The sequence below is a fragment of the Alosa alosa genome, chromosome 17 (genome assembly GCF_017589495.1).
Source record: "Alosa alosa isolate M-15738 ecotype Scorff River chromosome 17, AALO_Geno_1.1, whole genome shotgun sequence".
Lineage (NCBI taxonomy): Eukaryota > Metazoa > Chordata > Actinopteri > Clupeiformes > Clupeidae > Alosa > Alosa alosa.
In genome coordinates this window covers 15,714,338-15,733,227 of record NC_063205.1, presented here as the reverse complement: position 1 = coordinate 15,733,227, position 18,890 = coordinate 15,714,338, and the positions used below count along the sequence as shown (strand labels likewise).

The following is an 18,890-nucleotide window of genomic DNA, read 5'->3' as shown; positions in this document are numbered from 1 at the left end:
CACAGTGATGTAGATATAATATGATAGATAGATTACTTTACTCATCCCCACAGGGAAATGATGGTGTTAATTAATATATATGTACATCTATACCAATTTTTATATGTGCTGATACAAGTTGACCTAATGATATGTGCAACCTAGACTACATGTTATATCTGGGGACTGGGTACTCAATTACAACTCTTGTAGAAGGTTTTCTACTTCCCTTACAATTGAGTTTGAATTAAGCTACCAAATGATACATGTGGTATTTATTTCAAATGCAAATGTGACAACAGAAAAAAAGCAGGATGGAATGGCAGAGCCAGCCTGCATCACGCTTAAGCTTCCTTTGTTACAGACCAAAATCTAAAAATGAACACATGCTACACAAAGACCAGTGTTATTTTCACTGCAAAAACATGATGGCTGCTGTAGCTGAACATGTTCCAACCGTAAAATGCATAAATTTGCACTTAATCTGAGCGCTCACAAGAAAACCGCTAAGACTCTCTCCAATATATGAGGGAAGCAGCCCTTCCTTTCTCTGTAGAATGATGGATGCTGTGAGAAAGGAATATTTTCTGGAATATTGTCGGCTCACACCATCAGACACATCTGTTCCAACATCATTTAGTGAGGGAGGGGAGAGGAGAATGTGAGTCATTTTGTGGAGACTCAAACTTCAGCACTGAATAGCGGGGTTATTGCGAGGCAAAGAATAAATCCGTAGACAGCCACGGACGCAGGCCATGAATCAATATACAATCTTATACAAACACACAGGGAGAGAGAGAGAGAGTAAAAGAGGGATAAAGGGAAGAGAGAAAGAGAGAACACTAGAAGAATGCAGCTCAAGGACGGAGCCATAAAGAGTTTCAACACAAACTCAGCCCGCACCATCTCAATCTAGCAGAGGACCCAATACATGTAGTAGGAGCAAAAGCAGCAGAAGCAGACACGGCAAAAATACTATGACTACACACAAACATTCATAGTTCAGGAATAACACGGACACAACCAACACTCTTCCAGAAAGATTAGGTCCTACAGCTCTTTGTTTCTCTTTCACACACACACACACACACAGACGCAAAAGTAGAAAGGAGTGTATGCCTTTATTGGAATGTTCACAGGCATTTTTATCCGTCAAATTTGGTAACTTGGTCACAGACAAATGACGTCCAAGACTATTATAATACTGGTCCAACAGTCATTTTTAATAGCATTATTTTTTTCCTTAATCAATATCAAATTTCTTTCTCATAGACATCCTCGGCACAGTGTAAGTGCTCGTGATGGAAGTTATTCAGACAAAAACAAAGAAAGAGATAGAAACCAAAAGAAAGAAAAAACTATATGAAGAAGTAAACTGCTTGAAGCGTGACCATATTAAAAATGCAAGCAGAAAGAGAGTTGGGCCACTTATTCTGCGCACAGTTTGGATAAGCCGAGCCACGTATTGGTCTTTCAAGGCCTTGTCTCATTTCATTTATTTTATTTTTTTCCTCTTTGCATATATATATAAAAAACGAACTTCTCTTCCCTGGTACACAGCGAGAAGTGCATTCAAAAATGATCCATGACAAAATGACACTTACACCTCGTACTTATAGCGATATCTTATCTCGAGTCATCAACAAAAAGAAAACACATTGGGCACTGTTTGTTATTTTTTTTGACTATATATAATTATCAATAATATCATCATAAATCATCATTATTATCATAACCGTCAACAATTGGGTCAACCCACGTCGCTGGGGAGAAGTATGCGAGTTTTAGTCATGGTTTTGGCGTTACAACCTGGTGTCTTGCGGATTTTTTTTTTTTTTTTAAGAGGTGGTTGTCGAGCAAAGCGTATCTGATTGGCTGTCTGAAAGAGAGGGGGCGGGGGGATGGGATGGGGTGTGGTCATCTTTTTCAGGTGGATGTTGTGGTCTTGTCTGTGCCTCCTCGCTTTGCTGTCAGTAAGCTGTCAGTGTGCCCCCTGGTGGTGATGAGGAGGGACTGCAGCACAGACCGTTGCCCCCGGTGGGGTGCGGGGGCAGGGGGGTCCCAGTTTGGCTATTCGAACTTTAGGACATGACCCCGAACACGGGGTTGTGACGGCAGATGCTGGGCCCGATCTCTTCATAGTCCTTTTTGGTGTGACACACTTGGTAAAACTCAGGCTGTTGGAAACAAATGACAGAGTTTCATCAGTGAGTAAAAGGAGAAAGATGATGGAAAAAAAAGCTGAAGAAATAAACAAAAACGAGATAAATGACATTAGAAAATCGTAATAATGAGCTATTTGTAAGCTAATTAGATTGTGATTAGTTTCTTTAGATTTCATAAACAAAACCACGAGTAATGAAAATGATGAAAATGGCAAACAAATCGTTCCACAGTGATTCAAACAAACGTCTCGGTAATAAAGACGTGCTGCCTCACAGCATATCGGGAACATAAAACATTGCAGTAACAACAACTGCGACAACAGTGCTGTAGTAATGTATTAAACTAAGAGCTATACACTGGACAAGCAGTCCAGCCTGAACTGTTGAACGGCTCTCAGTGGACTCAGAAAGGCCAGCAGAGGTCAACTTACAGTGGAAGCCAGCATGGACCCTCCAAACCACACGGCGTATCTCTGCATGTGGTGGGTGATGACCTGCACGTCAATGGGTTTGGGCTGCAAACACACAAACAAACCATGATGAGCCCAAATGTAGCAAACAATTCAAATAAGCTCAGTGCTCCTGGTTGTCCAAATGGAAAGACTTGACCTCTGGAATGCCGGGGGGTCCTGGAGAGCACTCCAAACAATGTTACATAATTAGCTTCAGGTGCTTGATCTACACTCCTGACTTGTCCTCTTCTAGTCTCAAACTGCAGTCAATAGCTGTCTCTCTCTCTGGCTCTCTCTCTCTCTGGCTCTCTCTCTCTCTGGCTCTCTCTCTCTCTGGCGCGCTCTCTCTCTCTGGCGCTCTCTCTCTCTGGCGCTCTCTCTCTCTGGCGCTCTCTCTCTCTCTCTCTGGCTCTCTCTCACCACATGAGGAAAAAAAAACCCTGAAAAAAAAGCACCAAAATTCAATGTACCTTAGTCATCTGAACATAAATCACGGTTTACATACATTTTGCTAAATTTCTGCAGTCCTGAGGTTAATAACGGGGGGTGGCATTTTGACTCTCATTAAAGCTCAATCAAAATCTGATTCATTAGGATATTGGACTTCTCTACTTCAGCCAGGAGCTCATGTTAGTCAACAATGTGTTGAATGAGAACATGTGCAACCAAATTAGTCTATTTGTCCAGGTCAGTTGAAAAACATGAGAAATTCCCTCCCGTTGATATTTAAATCAATTTGTCTTAACTGATGTGAACTGTGTGCAAATTGCGCAGGGCCTAAACAAGCACAGCATTAACTGTGGTCATAGTAGGCCATTTTAGAACAACTGCTCTGTTTTATTGGAAAAGGTAAACAAGTAATGACAACGCAACTGAAACTTTGTGGCCAACCGTCATTACCTTCCTCAAATTCAATGACGACATGGATCAGTATTCTCTCTCTGTCCGTGTTGTGTGTGCATGTGCAGAGAGGAGGTGTAGTATTCATTCCCCTATACTATGCTTGAAATCCCATCGCTTCCTTCAAGTTTTATAATTGGCTTTAGCACACGACCCGCAAACGTCACGCCATGTTGATCCTGCATCCTAATGTTAATTGTTTAGGTGTAACTTTATGTGCCACACCCTTTTCAGATGAAAACTACACGCCACTGGTCAATGTACATGTCTATTTTTCATTGGCATAAAACACAGTTTATTCACAATGCGTCTATTATTCAGAAAATGACAGTCTTCACTTGAAAGTTGCCCCTGTGGCCGTTACATTGGCTATGTTACATCTGGCACACAACATGAGCTGTACAAAAAAAAAAAGACGCGGTTACGCTTTAGAATAACATGTGCTTATTAGGTATTAACAGTGCATAATAAGCAGTTAACAATTCATTACTAACAGTTAGTTAACTGTTGTCATCCTTTAATAACATTAACTAACTGTTAACATGCAGCTTGTAAGTGTTAATAAGCAGCCTTTTAAGTTACATACAAGCATATTTGTTAACAGTTGTAAGTGTTAACAAGCAGCTTGTTAATGCTTGTTAATGGTGTATAAGACAAAGAGGTGGATAACTAATATGCTTATAAGACCTTTCTTACCTATTTGTAGTAAATTTTGCAGCCCCCCAATCTAAAGCGAGGACCATGTAGCCTATAGCTCCACAAGCCCAACCTTCTATCTAGCTTGGTTTAGCTGTGAGAAATGGACATTCAAAATTGTTGCAGTGACCAGGAATCGAACCCCGGTCTCCTGCATCAGAGAGCGCTACCAGACGGCCATCTGGGTGGATTCAGTGGCGTGTCTCTGTCTCTGTCTCTGTGTCTCTCTCTCTCTCTCTGATAAGCAGAGTGTGCAAGTGTACAGGAGTTAAAGTGAAAACTAGAGGAGGTAACTCACCTTTAGCTTTCCACCGCTCAGCTCCTCGCTCATCTTCAGACGGGCGTCCACGGTTCTCTTCAGGTCTCTCTGGAGACGGCGGCCGAAGTCGCGGAACATGGTAGAACCTCCTGACAGCACGATATTCTGCAAACCGACACACACAGATATCAAGAACATACTTATACAAACATATCTTAGCTTCTTTGGATGAAAGCGTCTGCTTAATTATTTCATCTATAAATGAAAGAATTAATATTATATAAATATAAATATAAATAATTCAAACAACACAGTGGCAACTAACAGGCAACTAACAGGCAACTAAAGTGCAGTCACTCAATGTGCAAAGTGTTACGTGCTTAAACTAACGCTATCTTATGGCAAGTAGCAAATACATTTTGCCTCACTACTACATAAGCTTTAGTTAGACTTTAGATTTTGCACTTTGCCTGCCACTGAAATGATGGCCCATGTGGTGTGTGTGTTTTTTTTTCTCTCTCATTTCTTTTTTGATGTGTTGCTTTGCTCCTGAGCTGAGTGTGACAGGCAAAACAACAGGTGCAGGTGTGTGGAAAAAAAGTGTAATGACAAGGTGTTATTGGAAGGCTACCTTGTAGAGGGGTCGCCTGACATCGATGGGGCAGTTCTGGATGACCTCGTCCACCACCTCAGAGATGGGCTGAGTGAAGTCAGGGTTGGCAAACTGACAGGTGAAGAGAAAAAAATATGAATTAGTTGTCAAAAGATCAGGTCTTATTTTTGATATATAACTTTCAGAAAATGTCTCTATATACTCTATACACATCCTACAACTGCATAACAGATCAACCGACATTTAACATAACATTCTGGAAAATCATTGTTTAAGGTGAAACAGACTAACCAACTAAGTTGCTGGGTGGCTTACCTCTGGGTGGAAGAAGATCTCAGGTCCCAGGAAGCGCTCATAGCCCACGTCAATGGTGAACTCCTTCTTGCTGATGGCGTTGATGCCGGTGTACTGCTTGATCCACTTGGAGCCATCGGTGTCGTACTTGTTGAACTCCTTCACCAGGTCGGGACACACGTAGCTGAAGCGCTCCTACAGAGAGAGAGGGAGAGAGAGGAGAGAGAGAGAGAGAGAGAGAGAGAGAGAGAGAGAGAGAGAGAGAGAGAGAGAGAACAACAACCCACGATGCATTAACCGCTCATATGGATGAAGTGCCTTGCTGAACATTGACCTCATTCACTACCAATAATGCGCCTGCTTGGCACATTAACATCTACTAATAATGTGTCTGCTTGGTACACTAACATCTCCTAATAATGTGTCTGCTTGGTACACTAACATCTACCAATAATGCGCCTGCTTGGTACATTAACATCTACTAATAATGTGTCTGCTTGGTACACTAACATCTCCTAATAATGTGTCTGCTTGGTACACTAACATCTACCAATAATGCGTCTGCTTGGCACACTAACATCTACCAATAATGCGTCTGCTTGGCACACCAACATCTACCAATAATGTGTCTCTTTGGCATATATGACGCATATGACTGGAAATTAGCAGATGCTTAATAAGTAATAAGGTAATAAAGTAATAAGCACTTAAGTAAAGTACAGTAAGTGGTATTTAACAGATCCAAAAAGACACTGACTCAGAACATGGACACTGACTCGGACCATGGACAGCAGGTTTGGGGACTGACTGCGAGTGTGCATAGGGTGGTTGGATTCAACATCCTCCTCGACAGCTGTGTGTGTGTGTGTGTGTGTGTGTGTGTGTGTGTGTGTGTGTGTGTGTGTGAAAGAGAGAGATAGTTGAAACAGATGCCGGCTTCAGCAGCCGCAGGGACTGAAGGACTACTGTGTGTGTGTGTGCGTGTGTGTGTGTGTGTGTGTGTGTGTGTGCATTAGGTGAGATTGGCACCTTCACCTTGTCAGAGTAATAAGGTAATAAAGTAATAAGCACTTAAGTAAAGTACAGTAAGTGGTATTTAACAGATCCAAAAAGACACTGACTCAGAACATGGACACTGACTCGGACAATGGACAGCAGGTTATGGGGACTGAACCCGAGGCGACCAGTTGTCAGGCGGCGATGCTACTAAGCGATTTCTCAGACAGCGATGCTACCGGTGTTCCACCTTAACGTGACTGGATTCAAACTTCCACACGCAGTGGAGTGCGTGCAAAGAGAACAACTTCTACAAGCACATTTACAGTTTAGAACCAAATTATTCATACCCCTAGCAAATATTGATGTATTGTTGATTTTCTCTTGACCAATAGGTTTCTTCTGACTGAAAATGACACTGTCACATGGCTAAAGGTTGCAAAATCATTGTGGAGACATAGAGAGGCTTGGTAGGTATTACAAGAACCATTTTGAGAGCTGCGATGGCAAATAAAGATGTCTCCATTGATTATTTAAAAAGGGTATGAATAATTTTGGACACACCATTTTTCATTAAAAAATGTAAAAAGATAAAAATGCTTCTTTTTCTGATTCCAGGTTTCTACCACATTGTCTTGCAACCTATGGGCATGTGGCAGTGTAATCTTCAGACAGAACAAACATATTGATAAAGAGAAAATCAACATTAAATCAAATATGCCATGAGGAGTATGAATAATTTGGTTCTTAACTGTACATGTTCCATTTACACCTACTTGTGAGCTGATCACAATCACAATGTTATTACAAAGTCTGTGAGTGTTATGCGTCTTAGCTCTGCATTATCGCGCACATTTTCTAAGAGTGAACATTACATCTACTTACAGGTCCTGTGCTTAGAGAGGCGGCATAATGCTGCTATCAGTAACAACCAAACAGTATTAAAGCAATACACAGAAAGGCCATTTCAATTATATTAACCATTCCCCTAGCGGAATATGATGCTATAAAAGCTGACGAAACAAGGGCTAAATGCTAAAACCCAGGACATTTGTCCACCACTGTAGAACAGGCACAGAAATTAGTTTACTCCTAATAGAGTCTAAGGGGGATTCTTCGTCTCGTTCAGTGACCGGTCTCTCAAGGGAGCCCCAAAGCTCCCGGCTATGAGGAACTCATAAGGCACCAGACTTCTACAGCTGCATAAAATAAAACTTTCATCTCATTAAAATTACACACGGAAATTTTCTCTGCAGAATTGCAGAAGGAAAATGTTCAAATGCAGAACTAACTGGGGCGAAAACACAGCAATCTGATATTCGGCATTGTTACACAAGCAGAGAGAACTGCCCATATACTACAAGACCTCAAACACACAAAATCGAAAATGAACACCGTGGTGTAAGCTAATAAAATTCACACAGACTTCCATGTCTCAAATGGTGGTGTGTGGCTTTGGTAGAAACAGAAACTCCCACAGGGCTTGCTAAGTACTAAAATGTCTGCTAGCACTGTAAAGGGGGTCCTGCTCAGAATAAGACAAGAGCATCTGCTAACAGACTAGATGACATGCCACTTTATGATGACAGATCACGGGAAGCTCGTCGAGCTGCAACGATGACAAGACTGCGATAGTGTGGACATGCTGAGTGAGCCGGGGGTGGGGCATAGCAGATCCAGTCCATTTCACAGTGCACTGCCACTCCCCCTGGTGTTTCTGCACTGTTTACTGGCTCATCGGTTACAGTGGTGTTCTATTGCTGCCATGGGGCACCACTGCCATCTGGTGGTGTAGGGGTGAAATGGCAGCAGGGCCGCTAGTGCAGTGTTTCATGTGAGTGTGCATAGGGTGGTTGGATTCAACATCCTCCTCGACAGCTGTGTGTGTGTGTGTGTGTGTGTGTGTGTGTGTGTGTGTGTGTGTGTGTGAGAGAGAGAGAGAGATAGTTGAAACAGATGCCATCACCTTGACAGCTTCAGCAGCCGCAGGGACTGAAGGACTACTGTGTGTGTGTGTGTGTGTGTGTGTGTGTGTATTAGGTGAGATTGGCACCTTCACCTTGTCAGAGACTGCTCCCCAGAGACTGCTGGGGACAAGTGTGTGTCTATGTGTGTGGGGGATGCCTGAGATTGGTGCTTTCGCCTTGTAGTCTCCTGAGAATACAATTCCCAAGTATTGAGTGTGTGTGTGTGTGCGCGTTTCTATACACATGTATACATGAATTTACCCAGGGGTAGTGTGTGTTTTTTTTGTGTGTGTGTGTGTGTGTGTGTGTGTGTGTGTGTGTGTATTCTTACCTTGACTGCTTTGGCAGTCTCCAGAGACTGCTCAGGGGGGATGCCCACCTCCCTCTCCCTCAGCAGCTGCTGGGTAAAGTAGGTGATGTCACGCCCAGCGATGGGAATGTGCTTAATGCAACTGCCAATCACGTAGCCCTCAGCCTGTACACACACACACACACAAAGGTCAAACATCAGCACCTGTGCAATAATCCCACATTTTGCATTTAGATTTGGCTGATACCATATTAATATCAATTCTTAAAATACAACAGTGGAATCTTAAGTATTTGGAGGGGTATGAAAACACAGTAATGTGGTATGTGTGTGTGTGTGTGGCGCAAAGCGTTTGTGTGTGAAAGTGTGTGTGTATGTGAAACCAATAGGGCTGTGATGTTGGTGGTGTGAGGGTAGATGTGCTTCATTGCTATAAATATAAAAGAGTAGAGCACGCTTATCTGTGTGTGTGTGTGTGTGTGTGTGTGTGTGTGTGTGTGTGTGTGTGTGTGTGTGTGTGTGTGTGTGTGTGTGTGTGTGTGTGTGTGTGTGTGTGTTGTAACAGTGTGAGGTACAGGATTGAGACTGAGAGTGCAAAAACAGGAACTCACCACTGGGATGACGTGAGTGACTCCGTCGCCGCTGTCAATCACTGTTCCGGTCAGCGTCCGCTCGCCCACCTGTCTGGAGGTCCAGGAAGCAGCCAACGCCAGGACAGCCTACACACACACACACACACAGTTATTTTTCCCATCAAGTACAAAAACATACAAACACATCCACCACACAATTCTTTGCACCCAGGTATGACTAAATACTTCGACATACGTCTGCATACACATCCACAACATCTATAATATCTCTCCCTCTCACACACACACACACACACACACACGCTTGAACAATTCGGCATACGCCCATGCTATCTCAGACATGCACAAATCCTTCAGCAAACATGATGAAATCGTGAGCTCAACCTGTTGTCTGCCCTCTTAAACACTGTCTGGCAGTGGGGAACAGGAGGCATGTGCACGAGTACACGCTCACCAAGCACGCTGCACACCACACACACGGGGGCAGCACAAGAGAGTGGCCAACGGAGATGGAGAGAGCACAAATGTAAGAGGTGTGTGTGTGTGTATGTGTGTGTGCGTGAGAGTGTGCTCTTACCTTGAGTGTTCAGGACTTGAGTGCATGTAAATGTGTGTGTGTGTGTGTGTGTGTGTGTGTGTGTGTGAACAGACTCTCACCTGTACGGCGATGTAGAGGCCTGGGATGTTGAAAGACTCGAACATGATCTCAGCCGTGTACTCTCTGTTCTCCGGGGTGTTAAGAGGAGGCTCCGTCTGATGGACACACACACACACATTTATCCCCATCATATTTACACAATGTTTTCCAAAGCAACATTAGAGATCATTATATATGTATACTTATTTCCATATATATATATATATATATATATATATATATATATATGCAGTGATGTGAAAGAAACACTTGTTGCAGATTAATAGTTATATTAATTACCCCATCACAAATTACAGCAGCACTTAAGCCACTTTATAAATAGTTAACCTCTAAATATTTAGATTTGTGAAAAGGTAACATCCACAATACCACTGACACAAGCAAGAAGCGATAAGGTTCAACATAAAGTCATTTCAGGATGTTACCATGCAACAGTTCATAATTCACCAGTTGATAATTAGTCAAATACTAACACAGGCTTTAAGGTAACTCTACAACAGCAGCCATTTGCTCACATTTCCTGCCAGGTTTGTATGTGTAACCTCCTCTGGAAAAGTTCTGAAAGAGTTATTCTGAAATGCTAACACAACAGATTTGTTTAGTTCTGATCAAGCTAAATCTTTGAGATGTTGTTGTAAAACTGCCTGGTACTGGTCAGCTGCCTGCATTCTGACCAGCTGGCCCTTCTACACTCCTCAATCTTTAATCTGGTGCAATTCTTGTTGCAAATGTTATTTCTGAACAAGCAGCTAATAGAGCGACGGTGTTAAGCTGACAACAGCGTTCTCCTTTAGAAAATTAGTGCCCTTAGGTTCCACCTGCACGCACACACGCAGACACACACATAATTCACTGGCAGGAAGCCGTGGCTCTCAACTTCCACCTGCAGGCCCATGCGCACACACGCAGCTCACCAGCAGGAAGTAGTGGTCCTCAGGTTCCGCCCGCAGATACTTGAAGATGACCTGCTCCATAAAGCGCTCCATAAGATCCCAGTCCTCCACGATTCCGTGGCGAATAGGCCACTGTGACACAGAGAGAGAGAGAGAGAGAGAGAGAGAGAGAGAGAGAGAGAGAGAGAGAGAGAGAGAGAGAGAGAGAGAGAGAGAGAGAGAGAGAGAGAGAGAGAGAGAGAGAGAGAGAGAGAGAGAGAGAGAGAGCAAGAACACAAGGGTTTATTCAGGGAAAAGCAACTGACCCAGAGGAAGATAGCGCAGCAGTCATAATGCTGTGGCATCTGCCAGCACAGAGATATGTGGCTTTTAATTCAGTATAATGGTGCACTTGCAGATTTCATCTATTGATGGACAGCAACAGTCGGCTGGCAGGTCACAGGTTCAAATCCCAGGGAAGGAGAGAGAGGTGCATTTAATTACTGCAAGCACTGGGAGTTGATTATAGTGTCGGTCACATGGTTCAGTGTGTGCTGGAATGAATGGAGGAGTAAAATATTCACTGAGAGGCTCTCAAACGCATCTGCCTGTCAAACATACAAAGCTTTACTTCTTCCTGTCTACGTCCCACTCACTTACACAAACACACACACACAGGCATGCACTCTCACACATACACTCACACATGCACACTCTCTCTCCCGCTCACACTCTCACACACACTCTTACACACTCTCTCTCTCTCTCTCACACACACACAGGGCCTCATCTGAATGCCAGTCAGGATGCCCGTTCAGCAGCCAGCTGGTGAGGCCTGCCAGTAGCAGACAACAGAGTGGGCTAATCCTGCCCGGAGCCAGCGCCGAACAGAGTGCCAGTCTCTCCCACCGCTACACCAGCTCCAGTCTCTCCCACCACCGCTACATGAGCTCCAGCCTCACTGCCTACAGAGCTCCAGCCTCACTGCCTACAGAGCTCCAGCCTCTCTGCCTACACAGCTCCAGCCTCTCTGCCTACACAGCTCCAGCCTCTCTGCCTACACAGCTCCAGCCTCTCTGCCTACACAGCTCCAGCCTCTCTGCCTACACAGCTCCAGCCTCTCTGCCTACACAGCTCCAGCCTCTCTGCCTACACAGCTCCAGCCTCTCTGCCTACACAGCTCCAGCCTCTCTGCCTACACAGCTCCAGCCTCTCTGCCTACACAGCTCCAGCCTCTCCCTCTCTCACCCACCACTACACGAACACTAATCTCACCACCGGAACAGAGTGTCAGGTTCTCCCCACCACACTACTACGGATAGAGCTCCAGTCTTGCGGCCCACTGCGAAGCTTCCAGGGGACACTGGCCCTGGACACAGCCCCACTCTCACCCACTACAGGCCAGGGAACTGGCCGAGGACAGAGCCGCCAGCTCACACACACACACACAGCCACAAACGCAGAGGAACAGCACACGTTCACTCCTGGATATCCTTACCCTGAAGCTATGCCACTCAAACTGACCGTTTACAACAAGTGAAAATGCTCACACACACACACACACACACACTGCCACAAACGCAGAGGAACAGCACACGTTCACTCCTGGATATCCTTACCCTGAAGCTATGCCACTCAAACTGACCGTTTACAACAAGTGAAAATGCTCTTGGTGGGCTTAGATCTGCCAACTCAAATAACAAGTCACTCCCTTCTCTCCATTCATAGGCTAAAGGCACAATTCAAACTGTCAGTTTGTTTTGCAATTGCAAACTGTCATTCAAACAAATAAATCAAACAGAAACTTCATCCTCACACCTGACAACTGAAACTTCACACTCTTGCCTCACACACCAATCACCATGCAGATAGGAGGAGCATTCTCAGAACTAGATCACAGACACTACAGGCTATATCTAGCATAGTCCCTGGGAACTAGCCTATGAGCTAACACAGAAACCTCTCTGTTCCGACTGATGACAATCAGATCACAATCACAGTACAGGACGGCGTGAGTGAACAAGTGAGAGAGGCGTTTTCTCTTTGGCTTCCTGGTTTCTTGGGCACTGAACATGACTTCATTTCTGCCTATTTCCTATTTACTATATCATACAGTCAGTTTTAAACACTTACTTGCCTACACGCCAGGAGATAAATGAATTAAGCTGTTAATGATGTGCGGCCATGGAAAAAAGGGTGTAGTCTAGGTTCATTTGAAGAGAGGGGTCTATAATAAATTTAAAATAATTACTATTATAATGAACTTTTGGATAAGACACTCAGAACAACTAAAACACCAAGAGAGTAAGGATTAACTATTCTAACTATACTTAGCATTATAAGATCAACCTATGCTAAAGCTATGAGTAATTCATGATCCTGGTAACTAGCAGCTCTACTTCATAACACAGTAAATGTAACTCATTTCACAGTTTGCATTTGTGGTGAGTCATGACAGCCTTAATGCCCAGTCTAATCCCCCCAACCCCACACTGTTCTCCAAGGTGCGGCACCTTAGTAGCGTATGTGGGTTTGTCTATCGCCTCGTCTCCGATGAAGAAGTCCAGGTCATCCACGCCCTTCATCATCCTCCTCTGAGCCTGATCGCCCACCTTCGCCGACTCCTTGATGGCGATACCTGCACAGGCAGAGAGAGAGAGAGAGAGAGAGAGAGAGAGAGAGAGAGAGGGAGAGGGAGAGGGAGAGATACACGTACGTCAAACTATGGTAGTCCAAAAGTGGAAGGAACAAAATGGTCAAAATGTCCTGTTGTTTGCAACAGAAATAGAAAATCTCGTCACAGTAAAAAACCACATGTGCTTTAGTCCCACAGGAATAGGAGTATTAAACCCATATGGCAGTCACTCATGTGGGAGATCAGAAGAAGATATGTACATTCCATCCACTAGTGATCCACTATCTGGGATGACAGACTTTGAGAATGTAATGTCTACACTTGGAGACACCCAAATATCTAGGCCTAAACAATCATGCCATCAAAGTGGGTGGAGAAAGACATTTTTACCAAATGAGGAAACGACTGGCCAAGATAACTTCTTAAATGACTCATACGACACTCTAAAAATAAGACAACACAGTGGGACTGAGGCAATAGTTTGTGGCTGGTCAGTTGCAGTTGCGCGACTTCTGTTAGCCCATATGAAAAGACAGTGCAGCAACTCCACCGCATCTGCATTTCAGAGCAAGCTGAAGAGCAGACGGTTACATTAACCTCAGGTTCAAACTCATTCCCATTTATGGCACACCAAGCCGAGGTTTTGAATTCAGCTTCATCGAGAAGTGCTCCGTTCTATCAGAAAAGCTGAAATGAAGTGACCACGGACCTGACTAAGCAACGCTCCCTCATTCTAAACATGGCTGCCACTTCCTGCTTCAGACATCTGACTCATCCAAGCACTATTTCAACAGCAAGGTTCAACGCTGCTTTTGCTGCTGCTGTGGAACTGTGGTCTAAATCTGCAGGATTCTCTCTGTCAGCATCAACATTGAATTGCTACTTAAAACACACACACACACACAAATGTGTAGACAGCAGTTTCTCACAGCTGTATAAACCTGTGTGATTTCTAAACCCTACGCTCTTCTACTCGGGAGTAGTGGAGACCTGCCCTGCCCTGTGTTGTTATGGGTGACATGCAAAGAAGCAGACCATAGAAACAGTGGAACTAACACTAGCCTATATCACTGACACTACAGTGCATCAGAATGCGCCTAGAAGGCTTTACAATATGTGACTGACTGACTGACTAGACGATTGCAGAACTGATTCTGGTCTCACGGCATCACTGCATTGCAAGTTTCTGCATGAAAGTGGTGCTCCTTTGAATGTTCCTGCATGGGGTGAGTTTGGGCGCCCAGAGGCATTATGAAACAAGAGTCCCTCAGGCCCAGCTCTTCTCCTCTCTCTCCGGAAACTTACTTTAAGGCAAGCCATCTAAAATTACAGTGCTTCGCCGTGCCTGGTGGCTACTTAAAAGCGCATAGAGAGTGCTGAGCTTGGCAGAGCATCGTTCTTTATGCACAGAGAGGAAGGAGAGAGGGCGCAAAGGGGGCAGATGGGGGTAAACGGGGGCAGCATTAGCCACTTCCTGTGCGCGGCCGGGGAGCCTGGGAGATCGTTTCCTGTCAAGCTGTGCTAAAGACGACAGACGCTACTAGCTACAGAGCGCTGATTTCCAATGAGAACCTCATGCTAACTCAACTGAAAAGGGGCTAATGGTTAGGTGTGATGCCAAGACCAGCCTGGTGATATATCTGTGCTTGAACATACTTTCTTCTGTAATAGAGTACAATAGTCTGCAAACTGAGCATTAAGCTATTACTGTCCATCTAATAAACACATTGGCCGCATATAATAGCCCTGTGGCTCTGTCAGAAGAACTATACAAGGCGACAATTCTCAGACAACAATGTTTATGTTAACTTAATGACTTCACTGTACTCTGTCTGTATTGGAAAATGAACATAATTAAGTGTATGCAAAGGAATTTCAAAGCCGTCTATTGAAGACTATGAAGCCCATAACATGTTTGACATACACATGACATTAGGACATTTGACACTTTCACAATCGCAAATTACCCAAGAAAGTATACTCACAGGATGGAACAATGAACTGTGGCTCTGTGTTGCCGGCATATCCAAGCTTTGTGTATCTAGATGAAGGGAGAGATAGAAAGACCTTTTATTCCATCATTTTTGTACATATTTTTTTTGCTACATCCCACTATGTAGTATTTATGCTAGGTATGAATGAATAGCATTATTGTTGTATGTTCTATATATGTGTAAGGGCTCACCGTGGCTTACTTGAGAACAGTCTACGATAAATGCACCTAAATTGCTATTGATTTAACAGCTTTAGTGCATCAGACGGAGAAGTGGCAGTGTTTACCGCACTTGGAAAAACAATGAAAACCTATTAGAATTTCTACACACTGCTGTTTGATTGCTATGATTGGAGTGTCCTTAACACCCTAGTCTGAGACCGTAAAAGACTTGGTTGCTTGGCTGCTCATGATGAGTTGAGCTGTGAGTCTGCAACAGCTGCACTCTGCATTGTGCGTGTTCTGTCATGTACATCCAGCCGTCTTAGCGCAAGACTGACTGACCTAAAGCCTTGACAAGGTCCGACAAGCACTGTTATTACGCACACCAAAAGCCTAGGGCATTCAACCTGGATATTACCCAAAACAAACAGCCTAGAGCTGATTCGGGATCCTGTCACAGCAGTTCAGTGACCAGTATATAAAGATATGGAGGCCTGAGCAAGTTATTGACCCTAAGGTATGGCTTAAAGGAAATCAGAATCATCCACCATTAATGGTAACATGCACTTACTGTACCATACACTTTCCTTCTTCTACCTCGACCACCTCTCCTTCTAGCACCATCTCTTTCAATACACTTGACTATTACTTCTAGTACTTCATCTTCTGGTAGTAGTATTTATTTTTGACATATTTATTACCTCTGCCTTACCTCTCTATTACCTCTGCTCTGCATAGTAGTATTTATTGATGTAGTATTTATTGTTACCTAAGGTCTCCTCTGCATTGTAGCTTGAATCTTATTCCTAATTTCGTAAGTCGCTTTGAATAAAAGCATCTGCTAAATGATTAGAATGTAAATGTAATGATGACTAGGATAATTCACTTATTTGGGTGGGAGGCATCTGTTTCTTTGCTATTGCTTATTACACTGCCTTGGCCTGAGTGGATGTTACCACTAGTCTGTGCATGCAGCTGCTCTCTGTCAACTGGCCTCTATGTAACTTTCCAAAACTGACATCTGATCTGGAGCCTGCTGTTATGAACGTTTTGTGGGGGAAAAGGAGGTAGGATTGGTGTGTAAATAACTGATCTGGGAGCCCGCCCATTACCCGCTCTCAAACACCTTGGCAGGTAAGGGCGGGGTCAGACAGCATTCCACAGTGAATTCCCTACTTGTCCAGATAAGTCACATTATTCAGCGCTGCAATCACTGCCTTGAAAAATGTTTGCCCGAGGTTCTCCCTGTGTAGAATTTGCTGTCTGTTTACAGTTGAAATAATAATTACTTAAACACTGCTATTAAGAGTGACCATACCGTTAACTGAAAGTATTAACTTCTCCCTAGATGAAAAAGTTATACAGCAAGAGGAAGTAACACATATAAACTAGACCACAATGACGACTAGGGAGCAGCATTGTGCTGGGTGACTGTCACAGGGGACAATACCTTATAAGGAACTACACCGTTTCAACAGTAGCGTTAAGGCAAAAAGGAACACTAACATTACTAAAGCGAACAGAGTCAGCGAATCATTTCTACACGTGCAAAACAGCTGTAATCCAGATATGTTCCAATGGACGTAAAATGGTCTGCAATAACGTGACTTTATTGCAGTCAAATTACTTTGTTATCGCTAATTTTCTAAAGCATAACTGAACTCGCCTGCATTAAGGCCAGGAAGTAGAAACGAGATCTGCATAAGCGACCGCTGTCAGATTTGGCAACAAGACTCCGCTAACTAGCTAGCTTCCTGGCTATGGCAACTATTATCTGGGTTAGCCTTGTTGACAAGCTAGCTGGCAGCGATATTCTCGAATAGCTACAAGCTATCTGACCTATTTAGCTAATAAACTGGGATTACAGTGAACCACGTAACAGAATAATGTGCAAAACAGAGTGGCATCATTGTCCTATTCCTTGGTCACAAATGAGGAAGTTCGTGTCGGCAAGCCTATTTGCTCACTGCTGGCCCCATCTTATGAATATCCGTGGGTAGCTAGCTAGTGTTAGCATGGCTCGCCGATGCATAGTAATGAATGAAAAAATAACTAGCTGACGCTTTGTGTCATTGCATACATGTTCATTCCTATACAGAATTAACGAGACTTTCTACACATCGTATTTCCACGTCTAGTTTCATCTGTGCAAATAATCTTGTACAAACTGATCCGTGAACACACCCAAAATTTCCGCCCAAGCTACCTGATATGCCAGCTCTGAAAGACGAATGCTGACTGGCTAAGTTAGCCAACTAGCTAGCCTGTTGGTCCAGCATTCATATATCTAAGTACCAGCTATGCTAGCAAGCTATCACAGCAGCAACTTACCCCGTGCCACAATCAACCACGCACGCCGGTAACCGTCCTGCCATCGTGTGTCTTCTTTAGAACTAATTTGCTTTGCCTAAATTTTGTATTCAAGTGGTTAAATTGTAGATTTTTCTCTGTCTCGGGTAGAGGTAAGACCGTCAGAGGCGGAACCCTGAACCCGAACAGAGTAGCGTCTACTTCCGCAATTAGTTCCAGACAACGCGGAAGCTGCAAATGGCTGACGTAAGGTTGAAAGCAGAAATACGGGCTACAGTTTGCTGGAAGTAAAATCGTAGACCAGACCAAGCATAAGCTTTCTTCTTAGTTTACAGTGTGTGAGGGGATGCGCAATTGGAGCAGCATTTCATAACATCACCAAGCTTTAGGCTTCAGCTTGACCACTAAAGCTGACAGCTTGGTGCAAACTGGAGGATGGTGAACCTGAGCAGGCTGAACATCTGTCTTGGACATCTTTACATACCCCACATACCAAAGGCCAGTCTGGACTTAGGCTAGAATTCGTGAGTGAAAAAGCTGAAAACACATTTTGGAAAATGTGAACGCGTGACTTTCTACATGGAAATAGGCCTAGGTTATAAATAAACCTGAGATTAAATCTGAACTGAAGCTACATGCATGACAATTAGATGTTCCTTTGGGAATTATAGGCTAATATAGGATTGTCTAGAGAAACAAATGAAAAGTAAAATCAATTAAATGCACCATACTTCATTCACAGTATACCCTCAGCCTATATAGCCCATTAGGCAGACTGGTATCTAACTGCATGCATCTCTACTGTTATGATCACTCAGGTCACCTCAGTGTTTTTTTAGATTCATGTATTTAATTATGCCTTGGGGATTTGGGATTGGGGAACAGCCGTGGTTTATAGCCTTCTAGACAAGCAAAATGGGAAATCCTGGCTTCCAGCCTACCACTTGACTCTGGAGAGAAATGGAATAAAATGTCAGTTAAGTTTGATTTAAAATAGATAAATCAACTATTGTCACGTATTTGCATATGCTATAGT

General features: G+C 43.7%; 1 protein-coding gene across 1 annotated transcript; it reads right to left on the bottom strand.

The window, feature by feature from the left end:
- Positions 1-1,081: 1,081 nt before the first annotated feature.
- On the bottom strand, positions 1,082-18,071 carry LOC125310511 (actin-related protein 3). Its single transcript, XM_048268015.1, has 12 exons — positions 17,876-18,071; positions 15,375-15,430; positions 13,268-13,392; positions 10,797-10,907; positions 9,882-9,977; positions 9,243-9,350; positions 8,653-8,796; positions 5,380-5,553; positions 5,083-5,175; positions 4,491-4,616; positions 2,576-2,659; positions 1,082-2,156 (listed from the first exon to the last, which is right to left on the bottom strand). The coding sequence occupies exons 1-12, from the start codon at positions 17,917-17,919 to the stop codon at positions 2,061-2,063; spliced, it is 1,257 nt and encodes a 418-aa protein (XP_048123972.1). The 5' UTR covers positions 17,920-18,071; the 3' UTR covers positions 1,082-2,060.
- Positions 18,072-18,890: the final 819 nt, after the last annotated feature.

Coding starts and splice junctions, on each gene's coding strand:
- LOC125310511 (XM_048268015.1), bottom strand. CDS start 17,919: ATGGCAGGACGGTTACCGGCGTGCGTGGTTGATTGTGGCACGGG. Junction 13,393..15,374: donor ACAGTTCATTGTTCCATCCT/GTGAGTATACTT, acceptor CTGCCTGTGCAG/GTATCGCCATCAAGGAGTCG. Junction 5,176..5,379: donor AGATCTTCTTCCACCCAGAG/GTAAGCCACCCA, acceptor TTCACCTGTCAG/TTTGCCAACCCTGACTTCAC.